This window comes from Penicillium cinerascens (assembly GCF_028974065.1).
Source record: "Penicillium cinerascens strain IBT 15544 chromosome Unknown scaffold_4_segment0_segment1, whole genome shotgun sequence".
Classification (NCBI taxonomy): Eukaryota; Fungi; Ascomycota; class Eurotiomycetes; order Eurotiales; family Aspergillaceae; genus Penicillium; species Penicillium cinerascens.
In genome coordinates this window covers 1,565,364-1,585,959 of record NW_026695298.1, presented here as the reverse complement: position 1 = coordinate 1,585,959, position 20,596 = coordinate 1,565,364, and the positions used below count along the sequence as shown (strand labels likewise).

The following is a 20,596-nucleotide window of genomic DNA, read 5'->3' as shown; positions in this document are numbered from 1 at the left end:
ATAGACGCCAAATGAAAACCTAGCCCTCCCAGACCAGTCCTGCCTATGATACCAAGACAGGAATGCAAAGGACATAACAGTATCAAACATGAACAATGAAATGAAAACAGTCGTTAACCATAACGCGGTGGCTGCGGCGGTGGCATATTCTGGTACCCAGTAGTGGGATATCCGGGCCACTGCTGCATGGGAGGAGGCCTGCGACCTGGCGGCGGAGGTCCTCGATAGCCGGGATACGGCCCAGGAGCCTTGGCCATGCGGCGCCTGGCTCTGGCCATTCTGCAACGGCTGATGAGACAGTACAGCAAAGCGAGGACAATCAGGCTACCCACACCAACGCAGATGCCAATCACGATGTTCTTGTGCTGGCGGATCCAACCGAGAGCGGATGAGCCCTGGCATTGGCCGGACTTGCATGTGCCGCCTGCATCGCACGGCGTACCGTCCAGGTAGTTCTGGTTCATCTCGATACACGTGTTGCTGCCGTATTGATGAGCAAGCTCGGGGGAGCCGCAGACGAGACTGCACGATGGGGCGTTTGTATCCTCGCAGGCCCAGGTGTCGTTGCTGTTCAATAGACTGCCCATCACCGTGCGGCATTGGTAGTCTCGGCTGGTGCATTGGCCGCTGGCACAGGCAAGACCCTTTGTGGAGCCGCAGGATGTCCCGTCCTTCTCGTACTTGTCGTCTGGGCAAGCGCTGGAGTTTCCGGTGCACTTCTCGGCGATATCACATGGGCCGGTACTTGCGCGGCAGATGGTATCTGCGGCAGAGTACTGGCAGCTGGAGCAGCAGCTATCGTTGGAGTCATCGCAGACGGCGTTGTTCTTAAATTTGCATGTCTTGCCATCGCAGCAAGGGTTATTGCCGCATCCTTTGGAGCCGCCGCAGTCACATTCTTCGCCAGCCTCAACGATACCGTTACCACATATGCTGCCGGTGATGGTCGTGACGCCCCTGTTATCCGAGAGGCAGGATGACTTGATGCTATTGCGGCCGATTGCCGAGCAGATATTGCCGATGGTGCACTGTGAGAAAGTCGTCATATCCGACTCTGCGTACGGGTTCATGATGTACTTGGCATTGGCGTTGCAGGTCGACGAGCTCAGCGGACAGCATTGAGAGGAAGCTTCCAATCCCTGAGCGCAGGTTTGCGAGTCGCAGTCGTGTACAGCGCCGAAGGTATGGCCCGTTTCATGGGCGAAGATCTGCCACGTTGACCCCACGGTGCCAACGACGACATTGGCTCCTGATACAGAGCTAGAACCATCGCTCGTGACACCGGAGGTGCACAGTCGGCCCATCCAGGAAACACCCACTTCGGAATCCGTGGGGCAAGCCGTCAGGAGAGTCCAGTAGGCGTTGTTATCCGAGTGGTCACCGCGCCATTTGGAGAACTCGTTCAAGCGCCAAGTGATATTGCCGCCGTTGCAATCGACGTTCCACGGCGTAGCATCATTGGCGGTAGTAGGGCACTCATATTCGTTCACGGTCAGATTGCGTAGACCGATGGAAACGTTGAAGGATGACTCGTAGAGGCTCGACGCGGTATTCACCATGTTGATGACAAAATCCTTGGCCGCGACCTTGGGGGTGGAGTTGGTCGCCTTGAAATAATCGGTCATTTTACAGTCCGTGGCCACTCCGATGAGAGCGACCTTCTTCGTTTTGGGGCACCCGGCTGAGTCGCCAATGGTTGATTTAAGATTCACGCCGCCCGTGTTTCCGGACAAACCACCTGTGTCGGATTGACGCTTGCTCAGCCCAAACATCGAGTTTAACGAAGTGTACCCCCATCTGCCCTCAGGCCGGTCAATTCCAAAAGGAAAAATCGATTTGCTCAGGTCGGCATTAAAGTCGAGTTTATCCGCCGAACAGCCTGAGGAGTCGGACAGCGACCGCTTGAGCTCGGAGTGTTGGAAGCGGATCATATCAGAGTCCCGATAGACCACCATATACTCGTGTGCCCGGTGTTCGATATCAGTATCGATCGCTCGCTTTTTTCCCAGGTAGGTCGACTGCAGCTCGATGTGGTGTTTGTCGTTGTCGATGCTGAACGCACCCTCGAACAGCGGCTCTGGGCCATCCCTTTTCACGGTGATTCTGGCCCAACCGGTGGGAGTCCATCTGCCCTTGCCCGAACCGACCAGGGCGCGGCCACGGAAGACCTTGTGTTCATGTCGCTGGATAGGCTCGCCCCCGCCCAGGGTGCCATCGGGGCGAATATACTGCACGTAAGCATCGTCGGCCAAGATGTCGTGGTTTGGCTCGAGTTCCAGCTTTATGCGCCGGGCGTCGCGATGTAATTCGAAGGTCAGGTCAAAGTGTGAGAGATGGTCAATCCGGTGAGAAGAGGTGCCAATAACAGGATCGTCGATTGGCGTGACCTGGCGAATGGCTTCTGAAGCTTGAGATCGTGCTGGTCGCGGGTTAGCAGTGTCCTAGCACGGGACGGAGGGTGGGACGTGCCTTGTACGTGTGTGAATAGAGTCGAAACTGCTCCTAAAAAGGGCAGCACGCTCCGTAAGAGTTTCATTGCCGGAGAACGAGAGGATGTAGGACACGCCGGGCAGGGAGATCAGGGTCTCCAGATAAAGTTCAAGGGTCCAGGTCCGCGACCATGGAGACCGGATTCAGGGCAGGGTCCACTTCGGGAAATTGGGGACGGAGATGTCAGAGAGGTGATCAACGAAATCGCTCCAAGTAAAGAAAAAGCAACGAATGCGAGAATGAGGGAATGTAGAGGAGGCGAATCGGCCAAGCAAAGGGAAACGACGGTGGAACTTGGGGCTGAGCCGCCAAGGAAAGGAATCCAAAATTGATTTGGCTTGGCAAGGCATGAAACACTGCTATTCTTGGCTGAAGAATTGTGATGCCTTCTTTCCCAGTCCCTTCACTCGTGCTGGTGGACCTGCTCTGGAATCCCTTGGCCGTGTCCATATGGGCGATTTGTATACCTTCTACTTCGTCTCCCACTGATGTTTGGATGTTTGGATATCTAATCCTCGGCGGCATGATACATCTGATGCGCTAGTTGAGCAAAGTGCGGCATCGCAGCTCCGCAGATCGCACACTCTGCGGTTCCTACAGACCCATCGTCGTCCTCCTCCTCTCCATCCTCCCACCGCCCATCCGTTGTATCCGGCGGCGCAGCCAGGGTCCAAACAGGGACATCGGGTACATCAGGCTGCTGCATTAGATGCGCCCGGTCAGCAACGGGATCGTGCACCGTCCAATCCTTTCGCACCGTCTCCTGTTGCCGGAACATTTTCCCAATGTCCCGTCCGCTGCTCTGTTTCTGGTCCCCCGCACTTTCGACCAAGTTGGTCACGGCGATATTCATCAGACTCAGATCCCAACCAGACTTTTCGGGATGAAGTTTTCGAAACATGGTCAAAACGTGCTCGCCCACAATCCTCTCGGCTAGCGCGTCGATATTCTCATCCACATTGAATACGAACGTAGGGAGCGGCGCTGACCGCGAAATGCGATTGGCGTTGTATGTGCGCGCTCCGTCTGTCTCCGGTGGATTTCGAGGGCGCGTGGATAATCGGAGGGTGCGCGGGTGGGCCAGCCACCGAGGCCCAGCCGCATCGCTCTCGGTCCTGTCGATCAGATCGGTTCTCATGCGTCGGATCAGACTCTTTGCAATGATCGTCAGTTCTCGCCGTACGCTTTCAATATTTTCCAGGTGTCCTCGTCCGTACGAGTCCTCGATACTGATCTGGGTCGGTAGGTCGCGTGCCTCGAGCACGTCTGCATTGTCCACTCCATGCAAGGTACCCCATACGCGCATGCCGATCCCTTTAGGTGCCCCGGGCCCGCCGAGTATCTTCTCTAGTAGCGCTGGTCCCATGTCGGGAAAGAGTCGCACATGTCGCACCGTCACCTTCTCGTCGCCGGCGTTCTTTCCAGTGACCCGGCTTCGTAGCTTCTGTGCAAGTCTTGATCCGATGCCCGGGATTTTCTGGATTTCATGGGCATCCATAAACTCGAGGACGTTGCTTGCGGCTTCATCCCGGGATGCCTCATAAGGTGGGAGCAGAGTGGTCTGCTGGTTGGGTTTGTGGACGCTGCCGACTAACTTTGCCAGTAGCTTGGAGGTAGAAGCTCCTCCAGTAGCCGTAAAGCCTTTCTCGTGTTCAAGTTGCCCTCTCAGGTATCCATTCAAGTGGGAGGCGACCAGCAGTTTCATCTCCAGCGATAGTGCTTCTGGGGGACTCGCAGATGCTTTCGCCGCTATCGGTGGATAAGTAGAGCCAACGAACTTGGTTGCATCGTAGATAAAGCCAACTGTGGGGTCCTGTTGATCTAAATGGAAGAAGGAAGTTGCCAGAGTATTTGCATTCAGCAGTCCGACGTTGTAGTCGATCATCTCGGTCACATCCAAAGAGAGCTCGTCGAAGCCCAGTCTCTCCACTCGCCCGCCCCAGATGAAGCTGCGGATAAATAGATAAAGATCTTTGGACGCATCGCGGAATTTGGTCAAGTCTTCACCCAGGACAATCACAACGTCGGGGCAAATGCGCTTGGCATCCTTGATCAGCTGTAACTTGTGCAGGCCGCGTCGTCGCGCCTCGTAGTTGCAGGTCACGACTATCTGCTTTTGCTGGACTGCTAGGGGCAGTGATTTGAGAGCCGGTTGCTCTACTTCAAACACCGAGGCATAGAAGCAGTCATAATCCTGGATGTGGTTAGTGGCGGGTGCTGCACGGTTGAGGGATGGATTACCAAATGCAGGATGATGCGAAGGTCGTTACGCGTCGGTAATGCAGCCATGGATCTGACCCGCAGTCGCCTCCATGGGTAGACGCGTGGGGTGGATATGAGGTGGACAAGTCGAGATTGATATGCTTCTGAATCGCCGCAGGCGGTGGCGCGTGCGGCTCCGGTAGCTGACTGTTTCTCAGGGCACTTTTTCGACTGTGGCACCAACATGAGAACTGATCCCATGGATCTTTTACTACTTTCATTGATGGGGAAAGGCTAGATTCCTGGTAGGTAATGTGGCCACTTCATATACCATCTGTAGCATGAACATGCTTCTAAGGTTGATTATTCAAGTCGATAGGTACTGATGTTGATTCCACTATAGCCCTGGAGAGTAACAGAGTGTCGTTTTCCGAGCTCAACTCCGAAGGCTGTCACTGGTTAAACACTTCACTCACCCCCGAGGCCTGTCTTTCTGTATTACTGCTTTCCATAAAACCCACCTCGAATCGGAAATTGCCGCTATGCGGGGTTGAATGGGTCGCCTAACATCAGGCTGAGCGGCTGAGGGGAGACCGGCATCCCCCAGGACATAAAACCCTCCTTGTGTCCTTTCTCCAACTTGAAACTCACATCCACCCCATACTGTCACTATGACGAAGCCAGTTTCTCATATTCCAGGTGTTAAGCATGGAGAAAGAATCCTTGTCTCGGTCATTGAGAGCCGAGCTCACAATGGCCCCTCCGAGCCTTGGGCGTCAGTGCCCGTAAACGATCACGACCTATCGCTAGGCTTCAAGGACATCAGCTTCTGGCAGTTAAACAACTATGCAAACCATGCTGCAAAATGGTTGAACGACAATTTGCCTCCAGCTTCCGATCCGTTTCAGTGCTTTGCCTATGCCGGCCCCAAGGATCTTCGTTACTCTATTCTGGCAGTCGCCGCGGCAAAGTTGCAGAAAGTGGTATGTGGGTACGGATATACTCACGAAGCAATGTTATTGACTATCACTCAATTTAGATCGTGCTTCCTTCGCCTCTAGGTACAGGCAAGGCCCAAATGCACGTCCTCAACGCAAAGAAATGCACGCTCTACTTGCGCCCGTCGTCGATGGCAGATCATATTGAGACCATACTTCATGATGCGCCGCACGTGCAAGTCATCACCGTGCCTGACCTCGAAGACTTTATGCAGGAAGCAGAAGCCGTGCCATTTATATACCCCAAGTCCTGGGCAGACGGGCGGTATGATCCATGGATGGTATTCCACACTTCGGGCACCACTGGTTGGTTATCCTGACACCGTTCAAGGCAGTCTCATGCGCATGCTCACACTACACAGGAAACCCGAAGCCTATCACAATGACCCATCATATGATGGCCTCCCTTGATAGAGTGGGAGTATTGTCAGGCATTGAGCCAGGCATAAAGGACCATTTTACCCATCGAAGGACGTATACGCCGCTGCCATCCTTACATGTGGGTGACTCCCCACCATATCTTCCGTCACGTTTCTTTGCTGACTTCATTTAGTTGCTAGGAACTGCAATGGCGTTGGCAACGACTTCATTCTTGCACTCTACCTTGGTCGTTGGCCCACCTGTACACCCTTCGCCTGACATTCTCGTGGATATTCTGCGTTATGGAAGGGTGCAAGCCGGTCTCTTCCCACCTTCCATAATTGAAGAGATGTGTCTGACACAGGAAGGCCTCGATGCCCTGAGACAACTCGACATTATCTATTATGCGGGTGCCACACTAGCTGCCAAAGCAGGCGACCAACTGACTTCCCATACCCCGGTTGTTTGTATGATCGGTAGTACCGAGTGTGGTGGATATCCGATGGCCATGCACGACAAGCGAGACGCATGGAATTATGTGAAGTTCCAGGAGAATGCACCCATTGAATTCGAGAAGCGCGCCAATGATCTCTATGAATTGGTCTATGTCCGTCGACCTGGGTCCCCTGCTCCCCAGATCTTTGAGATATATCCGGACCGTGATCGTTTCGAGACAAATGACCTGTGGGAGAAACATCCAACCTACGAAGGACTGTGGAAAATTGTCGGTCGCACAGATGATTACTTGGCGCTTTCCCATGGGGATGGGTTATATGCCGCAGCCCTGGAGCCTGTAATTGAAGCCCATCCAGCGGTAAAGTCTGCCTTGATTGGAGGCAGCAATCGCCCGGCTCCAGTCCTGGTTATTGAGCTGTATCCCGAGGCGGCAGAAAGGAATGATCGCGACGGATTTTTTTCTTCTTTGCAGCCGTATATTGGAAAGGTCAATGACCGGTGCCATGATTGTGTCAAGCTTTCTAATGAGCGTATCATCATCGCTGACGAGAGAAAGCCTTTTGTTAGGACTGACAAGGGAAGCGTATCGAGGTTGCAGACCCTCAATCTTTACAACGACGAGATTGCTGCTTTGTTTGACTAGGCCGTTTGGCGTGTTCATTTACAATGATCCATATCCGGTTAATACGAGAGGGGCTCGGTGACCCGGGATCTGATTGTAGTCGCCTCAACGCGACAGATATTGCGAATGAATGGACCTGAACACTTTATTCTCTTAGTCCTAAACCTTCTAGGAATGTCTTTAAATTTTTCGATTCCTTTTCCAAGGCCTCTTTCTAAATGTCCTTTGGAATATGCCCGAACAGTCATAACCACCTAGTTAGACCCACTTATGATATCCCCTTGGCCCGTTGTCAAGTTGGCAAAACTGGTCACGTCATCAATGACCGCGAAACCCCGGATTAGCAAAGGCTCGGGGCTCGGGCGTCCGTTTAAGGCCGGGCCCCCACCAAGGCAAACCCAATCGAATGCAGCTGCTTGAGAGCCTTTGACAAAACTGAATTCCGAGCTTATTGGTGCTGGCAAATATTAACCACGGGATTAATAACATGTGCATGAGATTTTACTAGTAGATACATATGCGCTACGCGCGGATGCTCGGGCTCCCGACGTGACAAATGTGCGTGTCATCGTCCACCGTAACAGTCCGAGGGCCGATTGGTTTAGGTAAGGTGAGCGTCCACGAAGCGCCTTTGGTCAGCATTGTGCGATGCGTTGCTCGTATTTCGGCCAATTCAAGGTTTAGACTGATCCTAGAAATTTATGAAAGCTCCCTGAAATCCTCGATTCTTGGGCCGATTCAACTAGCACACTACGCAACCACTACCATTCCCTACATCACCAAGTTTGATTTCAGTCGACTTCATCTAAACTCCCCTCCGCCATGTCTAAATTGATCACCGTCTTCGGCGCCACTGGAAACCAGGGTGGTTCTGTGATTGACGCCATTCTTGCCGACCCGCAGCTCTCGAAGGAATTCAAGATCCGCGGTATCACTCGCGACACCACCAAGAAATCAGCTCAGGACCTGGCTAAGCGGGGTGTCGAAGTTGTCACCGTAAGATTGCACTTGATACCCTAGTTTTCAAGAATAGCCATTGACAGGGATATTTAGGCCGATTTGGGCTCCGTCGACTCTCTGGCCACGGCTCTTGAGGGCTCTCACACCGTCTTCCTGGTCACTAACTACTGGGAAACGATGAATGCCGACATCGAATTCTCGCAGGGAAAGAATGTGGCCGATGTCTCCAAGGCCGTTGGTGTTTCCCACCTCATCTTCTCTTCCCTCCACCACGTGACGGAAGAAAGCAAGGGCCGTCTCACCCACGTTCCTCATTTCGATAGCAAGGCCAACGTCGAGAAGTATATCCGCGCCTCGGGAGTTGGATGCAGCTTTGTCCTTCCCGGATACTACATGAGCAACTTCACGTCGATGCTCAAACGGGCCGAAGATGGCTCATACCAGCTTTTCTACCCTGTTGGCAAGCAAGCCAAGTTCCCTCTGTTCGATGCCGCCAAAGATACAGGTAAGATTCCTCCCATATTTTATCACTCTGGACGTAAACTGAGTCACCTCTTCTAGGTCTCTTTGTGAAGGCCGCAATTAAGCACGCGGATCAGTTGAAGAACAAACAAATCCTGGCAGCTGCCCAGTACTACACTCCTGAGGAGATTGTGGACACCTTCTCTCAGGTTACCGGCAAGAAGGCTGTCTTCATGCAGATTTCTTCGGAACAGTACAAGGCCGCCTTGCCTCCTGCCATAGCGGAAGAGTATCTTGAGAACCAGCTGTTTGTGGAAGAGCCCGGCTACTACTTGGGGGAGCCTCTCGAGCCTAGCCTGAAACTCCTTGACTCCAGACCCACTACCTGGGCGGAGTTTGTCCAAAAGAACGCTTCTGCTTGGGAATAAGTCTAGCCTGTTACTTATTAAACTAGTTGAGCTTGAAAATGAGAATCTGAAATTAAATTGTATCGTTCATAAAACTTTGGGACATACTCAATCTTCAACGGACTTTGTATCCCAGCAACTATGCAATTGAGCATATAATTGTAGGAATCAGTCCTACTGTTCCAAATGAGGCCGTCAATGACGAGAACACAAAAGATGTTTAGATCGTCCACGCCTCAAATTAGCTGCTTGCCGCCCTCCACCTTCTAGTACGGTATTGGTCTTTGGATTCAATTGCAGCAATAGGCAGACATAGTAAACAAGTAGCAAGTATTATCACACATGCAGTTGATCTTTTTTTCTACTGCGTTTTTCGCCTGGAGAGATACCACCGGGGCAGTTTGTCAAGGGTTTCGGCCCTCGGGGTTGATCTCGATCCCGAAGCCGACCGAACAATCGTCATGACTAATTGCGTAGAATGACTAATTGCGCAGAACGTCGAGCAAGTTCAACTGCAGATCTTTTTAGATCATAATAATGGGCTGAATGTATTTATTACCTAGGAAGATTCCTTCAGGTTGAACTCACATTCCGATAACCGTCTTTCTCTCAGTCGCAACTTACATAACCACCACCACCATTTGTCTCGCCTTCTGATAACTACAACTCCAATGGCCTCACCATTTGTTGCCGTTGCTGGCGCCTCCGGCGGACTGGGCCAGCTTATTACTATGGATCTCCTCAAGCGAGGTGTGGCCGTGAAGGCCCTTGTGCGCCCTGACACCGATCCATCTCGCACAGAGAAGCTTCACAACGCTGGCGCTGCCATCACTCCAGTTGATCTCTCAGATGTGCCTGCTCTCACCCGTGAGCTGAACGGAGCAATTTGTGTCGTTTCTTCACTCCAGGGCTTGAAAGACGTCATGCACACCGCCCAGGGCAACCTCCTAGAGGCCTCCGTGGCGGCCAAGGTGCCAAAATTCATCCCTTCCGACTTTGCTCTTGACTTCACCAAGATAAAGCCAGGGTCCAACCGAAACTTGGATCTGCGCCGCGAGTTCCACACCCAGCTCAGAAAGTCGGGTATTACATGGACGAGTATTCTCAATGGTCCTTTCATGGATTTGATGGCCGGCGACTCGCCGATGATCAATCACAAAAGTCGCAAGGTCCCGTATATCGGTCAAATGACGCAGCAGCTTGATTTCACCACCATGGAGGACACGGCTGCGTACACGGCTGCTGTGGCTGTCGACCCGAATCCTACGCCCAACTTCCTCCGCATTGCCGGCGATACGGTTACTGTGCAGGATATTGCAGATGCACAGACCAAGGTGGAAGGTGTACAATACACTCCTTCGTGGATTGGCCCCGTGTGGTTCATGGAATTCGTGATTCGAGTTTTGCGTCTTTTCGGCGGTCAAAATGAGACGTTGCCAATTTGGCAGGGCCTGCAGTACATGACCAACATGCATTCTGGTGCCGGTAAACTCGAGGCGCTGGATAATGATCGATATCCCGAGCTCAGTTGGACCAAGGTGGAGGAATTCCTCCGACAGCAGAAGAATAAGCAATCCAAGAAGTGATTTGACCTTCCAGTGGCCATAAATGACATTTAAAACGTGTCCATTTCTTCAGATGTGTTTCTTGAGACATTTATCTTACGAAGTACATACATGGCGCTTGTGACAGCTCGCTTGCCTAGGCGTATTTTGCTTTTTATAATAGTATTTAGTCACCCTGAAGATTCCAAAAATTGATTATCAATTCAGCCATAGTTAATGGCTTTCCATTCACCACGTCTCCGAGTACGGCCTGAGATCTATTTCATGGGTAAATGAAGTTCGGGGCTGGGTGTGTAAAAACCAGTATGATTCCGCAATCTATGAACCGATCAGCACGACAAGTGATTGCTCCGGGAATGCTAATGTCCTTAGCCATTCAGGATCAATCTTCGAATCCGGGGTGTTTTGACTGATCCCCCTGGTTTTCTCAGTATCGATGATCCCGTCAATGATAGCATGGGAGACGTGAACACCCTTGGGTCCGAATTCACGCGCGAGAGACTGAGACATGGCACGGATTCCAAACTTGCTCACGGCGAACCCGGACAGTCCAGAGCCTCCCTTGAGTGCAGCAGTTGCACCTATGATGAGAAGTTAGAAACCTTTCAGCAACTGAATTCGAGTTCTGTACCGGTGAAAATGAGGGTGGGTGGATATTGCGGGTTGTCTGGATTCAACATCAAGGGAAGCGTGGCCTGAGAGAAGTTGAAAGCGCCCTTGACGGTTGATTCAAGGCTCCCTAAAAACTCTTCCGGGGTTTGTTCTAGGAAAGGTTTTCTCGTGAATTTGCTCGCAGCGTTGTAGATTGCGGCCGCGATGCTCAGATCAGGACCAAACTGCGTCTTGACTTGGTCCATTGCCGAGCTCATACTCGAGGCGCTGGTCACATCTGTAGGTATGCCCAATACGGACCCCCCGCTCTGGGTGATATCGTTGACTAAGGGATCGAGGGACTGCTGCGATCGAGCAAGCAGGACTACTGGGTAGACCTGAGCAAACCGGCGGGCGACGGCGCTGCCTGTCCCCGGCCCTGCACCGGCAATGATTGCAATTGATTTTGGCATCATGGAAACTGTTTTGCGAAATACAAGTCGAATGAGGATTTACTGGCAGTCGACTCAGTTATAATATCTCGAGGCAAGATGACATCATCACTATGAATAAGGTTGGCCGCGAACACGAGGAATTTACAGTTGACTTTGAAGGATTCCAAAAAACCCGGCAATCATTTCTAGGATGTGTAGCGCTCTTGACCCCTCCATGCAATGGTATCACAGTCGGGGGGATTCCAGACCGGCAGGGAAGAAACGCCCGAACGGCTCCACATCCAATCTCGCCGGGGTCATAGCGCCGAGATCTAGACCCGTCTGGATCAAGGAACGGATATCTAGAGCCGCAACACCGTCTCCGTCTCGTCCCGCTGGGTCTCACGATTAAGCTTGCAGGTCACCCGGACGATGGTGGAGTATCATACGTTGGAATGCGGTAGCGAGCACAATCTACGGAGTTTGGGACGAACGGACCGTGGGTGGACCTGGACCGGGATCAGGACGTGGTAGCAGGTTGAGGAGCCCGTTAGAGACGCGAAACAGGGGTCGCTGGTGTGACTGGCACCAACTCCGTAGAAGGAGAGGTATCCATGGATGGTCAGATGAGGGGTGATGACGAACATACAGTTTGGGGCGAGAAGAAGCGACATTGCAGAGGCAATCAAGACACGGACGCGTTTTCGAGCGGCGAAGATCTGGCCCCACGTTCTTTTTATAGAACTCGCTTTGCGCTCGGTGGTTTCAACCTGATCTTCAGTTATTGCGCCCGGTTCAGGCTCTTTTTTATTCGATTTGCCCCCGTGGGTCCATGAGCTGCTTACAGTACAGTACACCTGGCCTTTTTTAGATTTAATTAGAACGGGAGAAACGATCGTGGTCGATCACCATGTGCGACGGGGCTGGTTGTGGCGTCAATAGCTGGGAAAATTCTGCGGCACCGGGGTTTTTGACCGAGATTTAATTTATACAGAGAGACCGGAGACGATTCGGGCTCGACCTGGAAACGTTCATATTAATATCGTGGTTGGCGCTCCCCAACGTGCTTCAGGGCACTTCGTCACGTCGCAGGTGCAGTTGCAAGCGCCGACTATTCTTAGCCCACCCCCCGCCACCGGTAAATCGTTTCCCTCGCACTCTCCCCCACGTTATGCTCCATGACACCACTCTATCCCTCTTCGCCTGACGGGCGATGTGCTTCATGCTCTTCGACAACCATGTCTTGTCTCTCCCAGCCCGACCATCGGGGTATCACCTCACGACCCAAACTCACCCTCCAAACTACATCTCTGCCGCGCACCTTCGGCAGCTCAACCACCGGTCTTTCCCTCTCCTTCACGGCAGGAGCCGGCGCATCACCAACGGTGCGCAACACCTTCAAGAATGCCTACGATGTCACATCTCCATCCTCCACAACAACCTCCCCCTCCAAGACATCGACATCCTCCACCCACCGATTCAACAACAACAAACCCATCTCTCCCTACGTCCACCACCCTCCCACCCACCCGTTCAGCTACCGTCCCTACCAGCTGCCCATAGGAGTGCGCAGCATCTTGCGAAACTCCCCACTTGAGTCAGCCCGGCGACGCTCGGGTTCCGTCTCCGCAGGCACCAGTGGGCCCGGCCCGGGCACTCGCCGTGTCTTCTTCCCCGCCAAGAAGCAAGTGAGCTACCGGCAACCACTCGAGGAGGAGATTCACACCGAAACATACACGGCGAAGCATCTGGATCTTATCCACGAAGAGGCTGTGCACCAGGCACCCACGCCCGAGCCAACAGCCGACCCCGCCGAGGATGACTCGGATTCGGGCAGTGCATCCCTTTCAGAAAATAGCACCTCCGACGAAGGCAGCGCTGATGAAACTGGGCTGCGCGATGCCTCGCTCTCCAAGGTCGAGCGCAAGAAACGTCGCTCGATGGGTGTTGAGCGGCAGGTGCGCGCTGTAGCTTTGCTAGATGGCTTGGAGCCGGATTACTCTTCCACGCCGCAGACGCCGAGGCAGGGTCGTGTGAAACGGCGGAGAGAGTGGAAGTGGACACTAGGACCGTTGCATACGGAGTCTCAAAGTGATGTTTCGGACTCGTCTCAGCGGACGCCGTCGGAAGGTTCTGCGTACACGCCGGATGAACAGGCAGAAGCGCAATCCGGCCACTGAACCGGTGTTGACGACCTTGCCATGACCGCTTATTTTTCTTTTTCTTGCATATACCATTTTTGCTTATGATTCATGTCTTTGGTCATATAGAGGCCCTGGGGGCTTTTTGGCGGTTTACTAGCGAATATTTCCATCCCGGTTCCCGGGCATCATTTCTTATAATTCATGGACGAACTTCTCATGATCGTGCTTATTTTCCTTTTTAATCTGCGACTTGAATCATTCGCTGGAGCTAGAGCTCGTCGTCATTTAAGTTTAGATTATCACATCATCAACGCCAGCGTTACGAAACACCGACTCTCCTAAGGAAGATTCTCTCACTTTAGCGTGAATTGTACAAAGTGGGATTTTTGAACTAGGTTACCGAGACATTCACATCGTGATATACAAAAACACCCATCACACACCATTACAAATTTCCAAGTACAAAATCAAGTCTCCGTCTCAATGTCAGGCTCACGGCCAGTAAGACCACCAGCCCCAATCTTCTTCTTCATTTTGCGCAGCACAAACTTCGCCTCGTCCTTCGCGAACTGCGCATTGCGCGCAGGGCGCCACTGCATCAAGCCACGCTGCTGACGCTGCTCACTGCGCTTATTAGCCTTATTCGAGGTGTCGTTACCCGCCTGCGACGACGAAGCAGTGGCAACGGGGCTAACAGTCGACGGTCCATTCGATGACTCCCCGTCCTCCCCCTCGGACTCGTCAGAGGTAGAGTTGCTATCGGCTTCTCCGTTTTGCGAACCAGAATGGGCGGAAGGCTGCTCCTTGATTGGTGGCGGAGTTATAGGGTCATGGCGAGGCTTGTCTTGTCCAGGCTCGGCGACCTTGCGACCGACTTCGTCGGTGTAAGCGCGAGGATCGTGGCCGAATGCACCGCTCCAGTCATGTCCTTCGCGGTCGATCCAACGTCGGCGTTCGGCGGGGTCGGCTTGCTTTAGGACGTCGCGACCGTCGACGAGTGATTGTTCGTGCTTTTCTTGGACTTCGCTCGGGACCTCGGTTGATACGCTGCGAGATCGTACTCCCTGTGACATGCATGCCTCCCATGTTTCAAAGGTCTCGCGCGAGTCGTTGTCTACCACGAAAGCCTCGTGTGATTCGTCGATCCCGGGTGAGAATCGGCAGCTGAATTGGAGGCGTCCGACTTCTGTCAGATCTTCCAGGCCGGGAACTTCCTTGGCGCGCCAGTTCGCTTCGGTGATGTAGTTCTGTGTTAAACGAGGACCGGACTTTGTTGTCCAGATCGGGATGTCAATGTCGGTGTGTTCGTTGTCAACCAGATGCTGCAGCCAAAGGATGGCATATGCCGCAGCGCCTCGTTTACCCTTGAGGTGGAACTCGAAGACCACGGGCGAACGATAGCGATGCTTGACTGGCAAACGCAGGGAATCGCGGAAGCTCTCATCCGATGTATCGAAGACTGCATCCTCGCCATCCATGTGGCAGATACGACGTGTGAGCTTACCCACGCTACCGCCAGTGCGCGTCCTGATCTTGACGTTACGGCCGTAGCCTTTGGCGACAACCTTGTCGCTGTCAAACTCGAATGTGCCAACGTCCCAGCCGAGCATGTTGGGAGGCAGCTTGGTCTCCACGTGTCGGAGCAGTATTGAGATACGGATTCGTCCGAATCCAACGCCGCCGTCCAGCGGATACCACCGGGTGACCTGGGAGCTAGTCTGGAAGAGGTCGGACAGTTTAATTGGAATGACGCCGAGGATCGGGTCGTGCTCGCGGTATCGCTGGTCTCGTACGGTGACAGTGACCACGCCTGAGCGCCAGTCGCGGATGAACCGTTCTGTTCCGGCGTTGAAGATGGGCTTGGAGCTTACGGCCTTGGCTCGAGTACGGTAAATCTAAGAAACAGTGAGTCGGAGCTTGCACTGAAGTTAAAGAGTGGTAGATACTTACCAGTTGGTCGTTGAGCATGATCTTGCAGTAGCTCGTGGGCAGGTCACCTCCCTGCTCTTCGGTGTTCTCACCAAACGGTTTCGCAGGCTCATACTCCTTACCCTTGCGATTTCCCTCACTACCCTTGATGTTGGCAAGTTGCAGATTGACAATCTGGTGCACGACGATGTGCACAATGCCACTAGGCCAGATGGGGTCCGGAGGAGTATGCATAACCGCATCCTCCTCCTCATTAGTGATAGTACCCTTCTCGTCCTCGAAGGTTGGGTCACCTTGGAAGCTCTCGGGAAGATCCTTCTTCTTGCCATCGGTGCGCAACTCTGGTCGAAGCTTGGGCTTAGCAAAGTATCCGACTTCCCAGTGTAACTGGCCGGGCATTTCACTATCCACATCAAGACCCTGAAGCTTGGAGACCTGCGGGTACATCCGGCCTGGGTGTTGGAGCAGCTCGTGGATGGGCATTTCCACCTTTCCGACAATGTCATCTGCAGTGTTCCGATCCGAGTCCCAGAGCTCAATACTCAAATTCTCGTTCGCCTTGATTAGTTCTGGAGTGACCAACAGCGCGGCGGTCTCTTCCCAAATTGGGTTGAGGTCATCCGTGATAACGCGCGTGCAGTACATGGGCTTTCCGTATTTGGAGAAGGAAAGGTTGATGTAGGGGTCGCTACCACCACCTTCGCTACCGCGGCGGTCCTGCTTACTCAAGCCAACGGCACGATGGATACGAACCCACATGACGCCTAGAGCCTGAGTATCTTTTTCGATATCATCACCCTTCAGCAACATGCTCAAGTCCATAGTCATCGACTTGGGAGCAGCAAACATCGCACAGGCTGCGCCAATAGCATAGTTAACGAAGTTCGAGATCAGCGGCAGGTTGAGAATATTGACACCCCTCCGCACCATAGGCACACAGGCCGCCTTAACATGTGGAATACCGACAAGCGTAAAGGTCACCTCCTTCGCGAACGGTGGCTCGGGCGTCAACTGCAAGCGGAGACGGACTGTACCAACCAACTCGGTCAATTCGACAAAGACAGGGAAAGGTACGCCGAACAAGCCGCGAATTCCCAAATAGAACACCAGGTGCATATGCATGTTGCGAGCTTTGGAAGAGGCGGTCCCGGAGGTTGGTATTGCGTGGTATGCGAAGGATGCCTCCATATTGTAGTAGCTACCTCCTTCTTCCGCGGCAGCAGCTTCCTGTGGATCCTTATTCTTCCTGTTCTCGTCACGGATGTTGTCCTTGAGGTTCTGGACATGATCATCTGGCAGAGCGCGCATGCTGAGGATGCGGAAAGGGTTGTTACCCTGGTCGATTTCCGCAATTCGGACATTCTCAACGACCTTGGGGGCAGATACTTGCATGATGTCTTCAATTGTATCTGCCGCGGGTTGCAGCATATCGGGATTGACGAGGCCCCAGATGACGCCGAGGAAAGTATTCATCCATTCCACTGATTCGGGGAGGAGGTTGGCAGTTGCCTTCATAAAATAGTCAGCAAAATGTGGCGCATAAAGCTCGGAAAGAAGCAACGTACAGTTTGTCCGCGGAGCTGTTCGCTACTCCACTCCATCACCTTGCCCCTCCGGACAACTTCGTGCATCCATAGCCATACGCCACTTGTAATGCATCCAGCAAGCGGAATGAGGCCCCATAGAGAACCTCCAAAGGTCCGTCCTAGAACGATGATGGCAAACAAGATGGCAATACACAATTCCATCGCACGCTTTTCCAGCTTCTCATACATCGGCTGATATGAAACGGTGGGCGTGGGATGGAAGAGCACATTAGTCCTTTCCCCGCGAATGGGTACATCGGAGGTTGTTCCCTCCGCGATGGGGTCAGGGGGCGCGGTGATGTCCTGGTTCTCCTTATACTCGGAGAAATCTTGATCGTGACTCGTTTGTACAGACTGATGGTTGTCAGTATGTTCGATATACCAATTGGAGGATGCAAGCACTCACGGTGGGTTGTCCGATATTAGCGTTAGGGACAGTCAACTAGAGTCCAGTCAATCAGTGTTTCACGTATGTTATTTCAGACGCCCATACCCTGGGGTTTTTGACTACTTCCATTGAGTCTTCATCCTGATCCTCCACGCCAATCTCCTTGCCAGTAGTGGGATCGGTCACGTTGCGAATCTTGGCCTGCGAGATCTCGCGTGGCTTGTGTTTCATGAACTCTCCATTCTGCGTATCCTCGGGCTGTTCTCCTCTGCTCTCTTGGTCTTTTTGTCTCTGAGCTTTTTCCTTCTTGGCCAGGTTCTCATCGTCGATTCTTTTGTCGCGCTCGTGCTTCTCCTGGTCGAGATGCTCGATGAATTTCTGGACGGTTGGAACGGGATTGGTACCACTCCAATGCTCTCCAACGCGGTGTCGCTCAGGCTCTCCGATTCCCTGTTGAGTCCCGGAAGCCATGGCAGAGGCTTGCGTCTCAATGAAATATGTACAGTAGAGTCGGCCGTCCAGAGGTAGGGGGGCGATATTATCGTAGAATGTCGAGCAGGATTCCCTCACGTTAAACCCCGCTTCTACCGGCAGGAAACGCAGGAATTGATACTAGAGGAAGGGGTTAAAAGAACATAAAAGCAAAAAGTCGTGAGGTTGGACATCAGCTCTGACAGCTCTCCCCAGGAACTACGTCATCGGCGGGCGGAACCCGGAAAAGTGCGATGACGATGATAAACGCGCTGCCATTCGCCCATAGTCTATCTGTGACTGATAGCGCAGAGTACAAGAGATCGACTTTCTCCACTGCGGAGCTGTTGCTCTCCAGTACGGTACGGTATATGCGTGGCGGAATCCCTTGGCACCGCTCATATCCGTCACACCTTGATATAGCTGTTTTTCAACACTGCCCAGATACTGCTATATTTTCACGCTCTTATAGCATTTTGAACCAAAATACTGGGAATTGACAATACCACGTTGTATTCTTTTACATCTTGCTTTTACCAACACCAATGTAGCCACTGGTCGCTCCTGTCTGATGGATCCCCCGTACATGATGTCACCAGGGGGAACTATTTCGCCATGACTTCAATACTTATGCAGCACAATACACGGTTTCATCCACAGAAGTCTAGAAATTTATTCCCCGGGATCCAACAGCCTTGGAAACTCTGATCGAGTGAGCGTGTCCACCGACAGGTTGTGCTGTACAGGCATTGAATCCATCAAATGGGCGTCGAGACCCCAGCCGACGATCTACAGTACAAACCCAGCGATCAGATCACCCCTGGGGCAGACCGCGTACACCGACGAAGGGGCTAGTGGATGATGATAGCTCACTTTCAGCGAGTCATCGCTATGCTGCGCGCTGATCGTGTGCCGGAAACTGTACCAATTTCATTCACCCTGACCACGCTGCCGATTTCGGGTGTCATGGTGGTTCATTTGCTATTCTGATGATCAGCGATTCTGTTGGTTATTGTTGAGTGAGCGGTTGCGTCGTGTTAAGAGATTTTTTCTTTGAGCGAGTTGATCCAATGTCCGTGGGACACCTGGGTAGCTGGATATATAATTGCGCATAGTAGAGGTCCCAAGGAGCAGAGCGGGAAGGGATTGTCAAAGGTAAGCCGAGAATGTCAAGTATTGCAAATAGTCCGCATTTGCACTGTATTTGAATGCCATGGATCTATGCTCGCAAAGCTGTATAGTGTTTCTTGCAAAGTGGAGGTTGATGCTGGCATGGGATAAGTGGGTTTTCTTATCACCACGGGACTCGAGCTTCCTCAACTTCCACCCCAGACATCTCCCCTCATTACTTGCCGTTGCGCACCAGGGAATCTCTTCTCCATTCCCAAATCGAGGGTCGTTGAACACGAAATTCTGCATTCCATTTTCCACTCTCAGCCGTGATGTCAACACCGGACGAGTCTCCGGCCCAGCGAGCCGCACGCCTGCGCCGAGAGCGCCGAGAGGCCAAAATCAAGGAGGGAGGCTCCGCGCGCTTGGACAAGATCACTAGCCTCAGCGGTCGCACACCGCAAGTTGGTACGAAATGAATACCTAGAGCACGATAATACTCTGCCCCAGCTACTTGTATCATTTGACTAACTTGACGCAACTGCAGACCGTGAAGAAGCCTCGCCATCCCCTCAGCCTGCAGTCTCTCCGTCTCCTTCCCCTCTACCGCAGTCTCGACCCTCGCCGGGCCCTCAGCCGGATATGCAGTCGTCACAACAACAACTTCAGGCGCAGCAGGAAGCCTTCCGCGCCATGCTCCGCCAGGCAGTCCCCGAGCAAGGCCAGGGTCAACAGTCCAACATGCAGTCGGCAGAAAACATGCAGGCGCAACAGGAAGCCTTCCGCGCCATGTTCCAACAGGCAGCTCCCGCGCAAGGACAGGGCCAACAGCCAGACAACATGGCGGAGGACCCAACTATGAAACTTCTTCAATCCCTGATGGGATCCATGGGAGGCGACCCGAATGCGCCTGCGCCAGGTGGCCCCGGCGGGGCACCCGGACAGCCCCCGTCTGGATTCTCACCAGCAGATATCGCGGGCGCTCTTGGGGTTCCGCCGTTCCTCGCAAACATGCTGGGTGGTGGTCAACAACTGACTGAGGCGGAGCAGAAGACCGTTCGGATATGGAAGACGCTGCATGTCCTCTTCGCACTCGGCATGGCTTTCTACTCGCTGTTCGTCATCAGCGCGTCTGTTGCAATGTTCGGAAGTGCCCCGCCCAAGCCTGCCACGGCACAGAACCCATTCTTGATCTTCGTTACTGGTGAAATGCTCCTGACCGGTGGCCGGATGTTACTGGGTGGGAAACAGGGTGGTTTAGGGATGGTCGTCTCGCTCTTCAGGGATTTTGTGCGCGATGGTAGCCTCGTCGTGTTTGCGCTGGGTATGGGGGCGTGGTACCATCGCGGATGGCAGACCGTCGAATACTGAGGGCTATGAACTACGTTATTCTACGATTAGCGCTGCATAAAAATTTGAGT

At 53.0% G+C, this 20,596-nt stretch overlaps 8 protein-coding genes across 8 annotated transcripts; 5 read left to right on the top strand and 3 right to left on the bottom strand.

Annotated features, from left to right (window-relative positions):
• Positions 1–113: 113 nt before the first annotated feature.
• admB (uncharacterized protein) lies at positions 114–4,779 on the bottom strand (the record flags this gene model as incomplete). The annotated part of the gene is made up of 3 exons (XM_058456743.1): positions 114–2,419; positions 3,073–4,684; positions 4,732–4,779. 3 exons carry the CDS (start codon positions 4,777–4,779, stop codon positions 114–116), a joined length of 3,966 nt encoding a protein of 1,321 aa, XP_058303642.1.
• Positions 4,780–5,363: 584 nt separating this feature from the next.
• Positions 5,364–7,149, top strand: N7498_009686 (putative AMP-binding enzyme; the record flags this gene model as incomplete). Its single annotated transcript, XM_058456742.1, has 4 exons — positions 5,364–5,675; positions 5,732–5,996; positions 6,053–6,189; positions 6,244–7,149. 4 exons carry the CDS (start codon positions 5,364–5,366, stop codon positions 7,147–7,149), a joined length of 1,620 nt encoding a protein of 539 aa, XP_058303641.1.
• An 801-nt stretch (positions 7,150–7,950) lies between these two features.
• On the top strand, positions 7,951–8,978 carry N7498_009685 (NmrA/HSCARG family protein; the record flags this gene model as incomplete). The annotated part of the gene is made up of 3 exons (XM_058456741.1): positions 7,951–8,124; positions 8,182–8,593; positions 8,650–8,978. 3 exons carry the CDS (start codon positions 7,951–7,953, stop codon positions 8,976–8,978), a joined length of 915 nt encoding a protein of 304 aa, XP_058303640.1.
• Positions 8,979–9,628: 650 nt separating this feature from the next.
• Positions 9,629–10,543, top strand: N7498_009684 (uncharacterized protein; the record flags this gene model as incomplete). Its single annotated transcript, XM_058456740.1, has 1 exon — positions 9,629–10,543. One exon carries the CDS (start codon positions 9,629–9,631, stop codon positions 10,541–10,543), a length of 915 nt encoding a protein of 304 aa, XP_058303639.1.
• A 297-nt stretch (positions 10,544–10,840) lies between these two features.
• N7498_009683 (uncharacterized protein) lies at positions 10,841–11,589 on the bottom strand (the record flags this gene model as incomplete). Its single annotated transcript, XM_058456739.1, has 2 exons — positions 10,841–11,103; positions 11,154–11,589. 2 exons carry the CDS (start codon positions 11,587–11,589, stop codon positions 10,841–10,843), a joined length of 699 nt encoding a protein of 232 aa, XP_058303638.1.
• Positions 11,590–12,785: 1,196 nt separating this feature from the next.
• N7498_009682 (uncharacterized protein) lies at positions 12,786–13,727 on the top strand (the record flags this gene model as incomplete). Its single annotated transcript, XM_058456738.1, has 1 exon — positions 12,786–13,727. One exon carries the CDS (start codon positions 12,786–12,788, stop codon positions 13,725–13,727), a length of 942 nt encoding a protein of 313 aa, XP_058303637.1.
• A 431-nt stretch (positions 13,728–14,158) lies between these two features.
• Positions 14,159–18,065, bottom strand: N7498_009681 (C2 domain protein; the record flags this gene model as incomplete). Its single annotated transcript, XM_058456737.1, has 5 exons — positions 14,159–15,586; positions 15,642–17,129; positions 17,186–17,560; positions 17,613–17,648; positions 17,700–18,065. 5 exons carry the CDS (start codon positions 18,063–18,065, stop codon positions 14,159–14,161), a joined length of 3,693 nt encoding a protein of 1,230 aa, XP_058303636.1.
• Positions 18,066–19,507: 1,442 nt separating this feature from the next.
• On the top strand, positions 19,508–20,546 carry N7498_009680 (uncharacterized protein; the record flags this gene model as incomplete). Its single annotated transcript, XM_058456736.1, has 2 exons — positions 19,508–19,643; positions 19,723–20,546. The coding sequence occupies 2 exons, from the start codon at positions 19,508–19,510 to the stop codon at positions 20,544–20,546; spliced, it is 960 nt and encodes a 319-aa protein (XP_058303635.1).
• Positions 20,547–20,596: the final 50 nt, after the last annotated feature.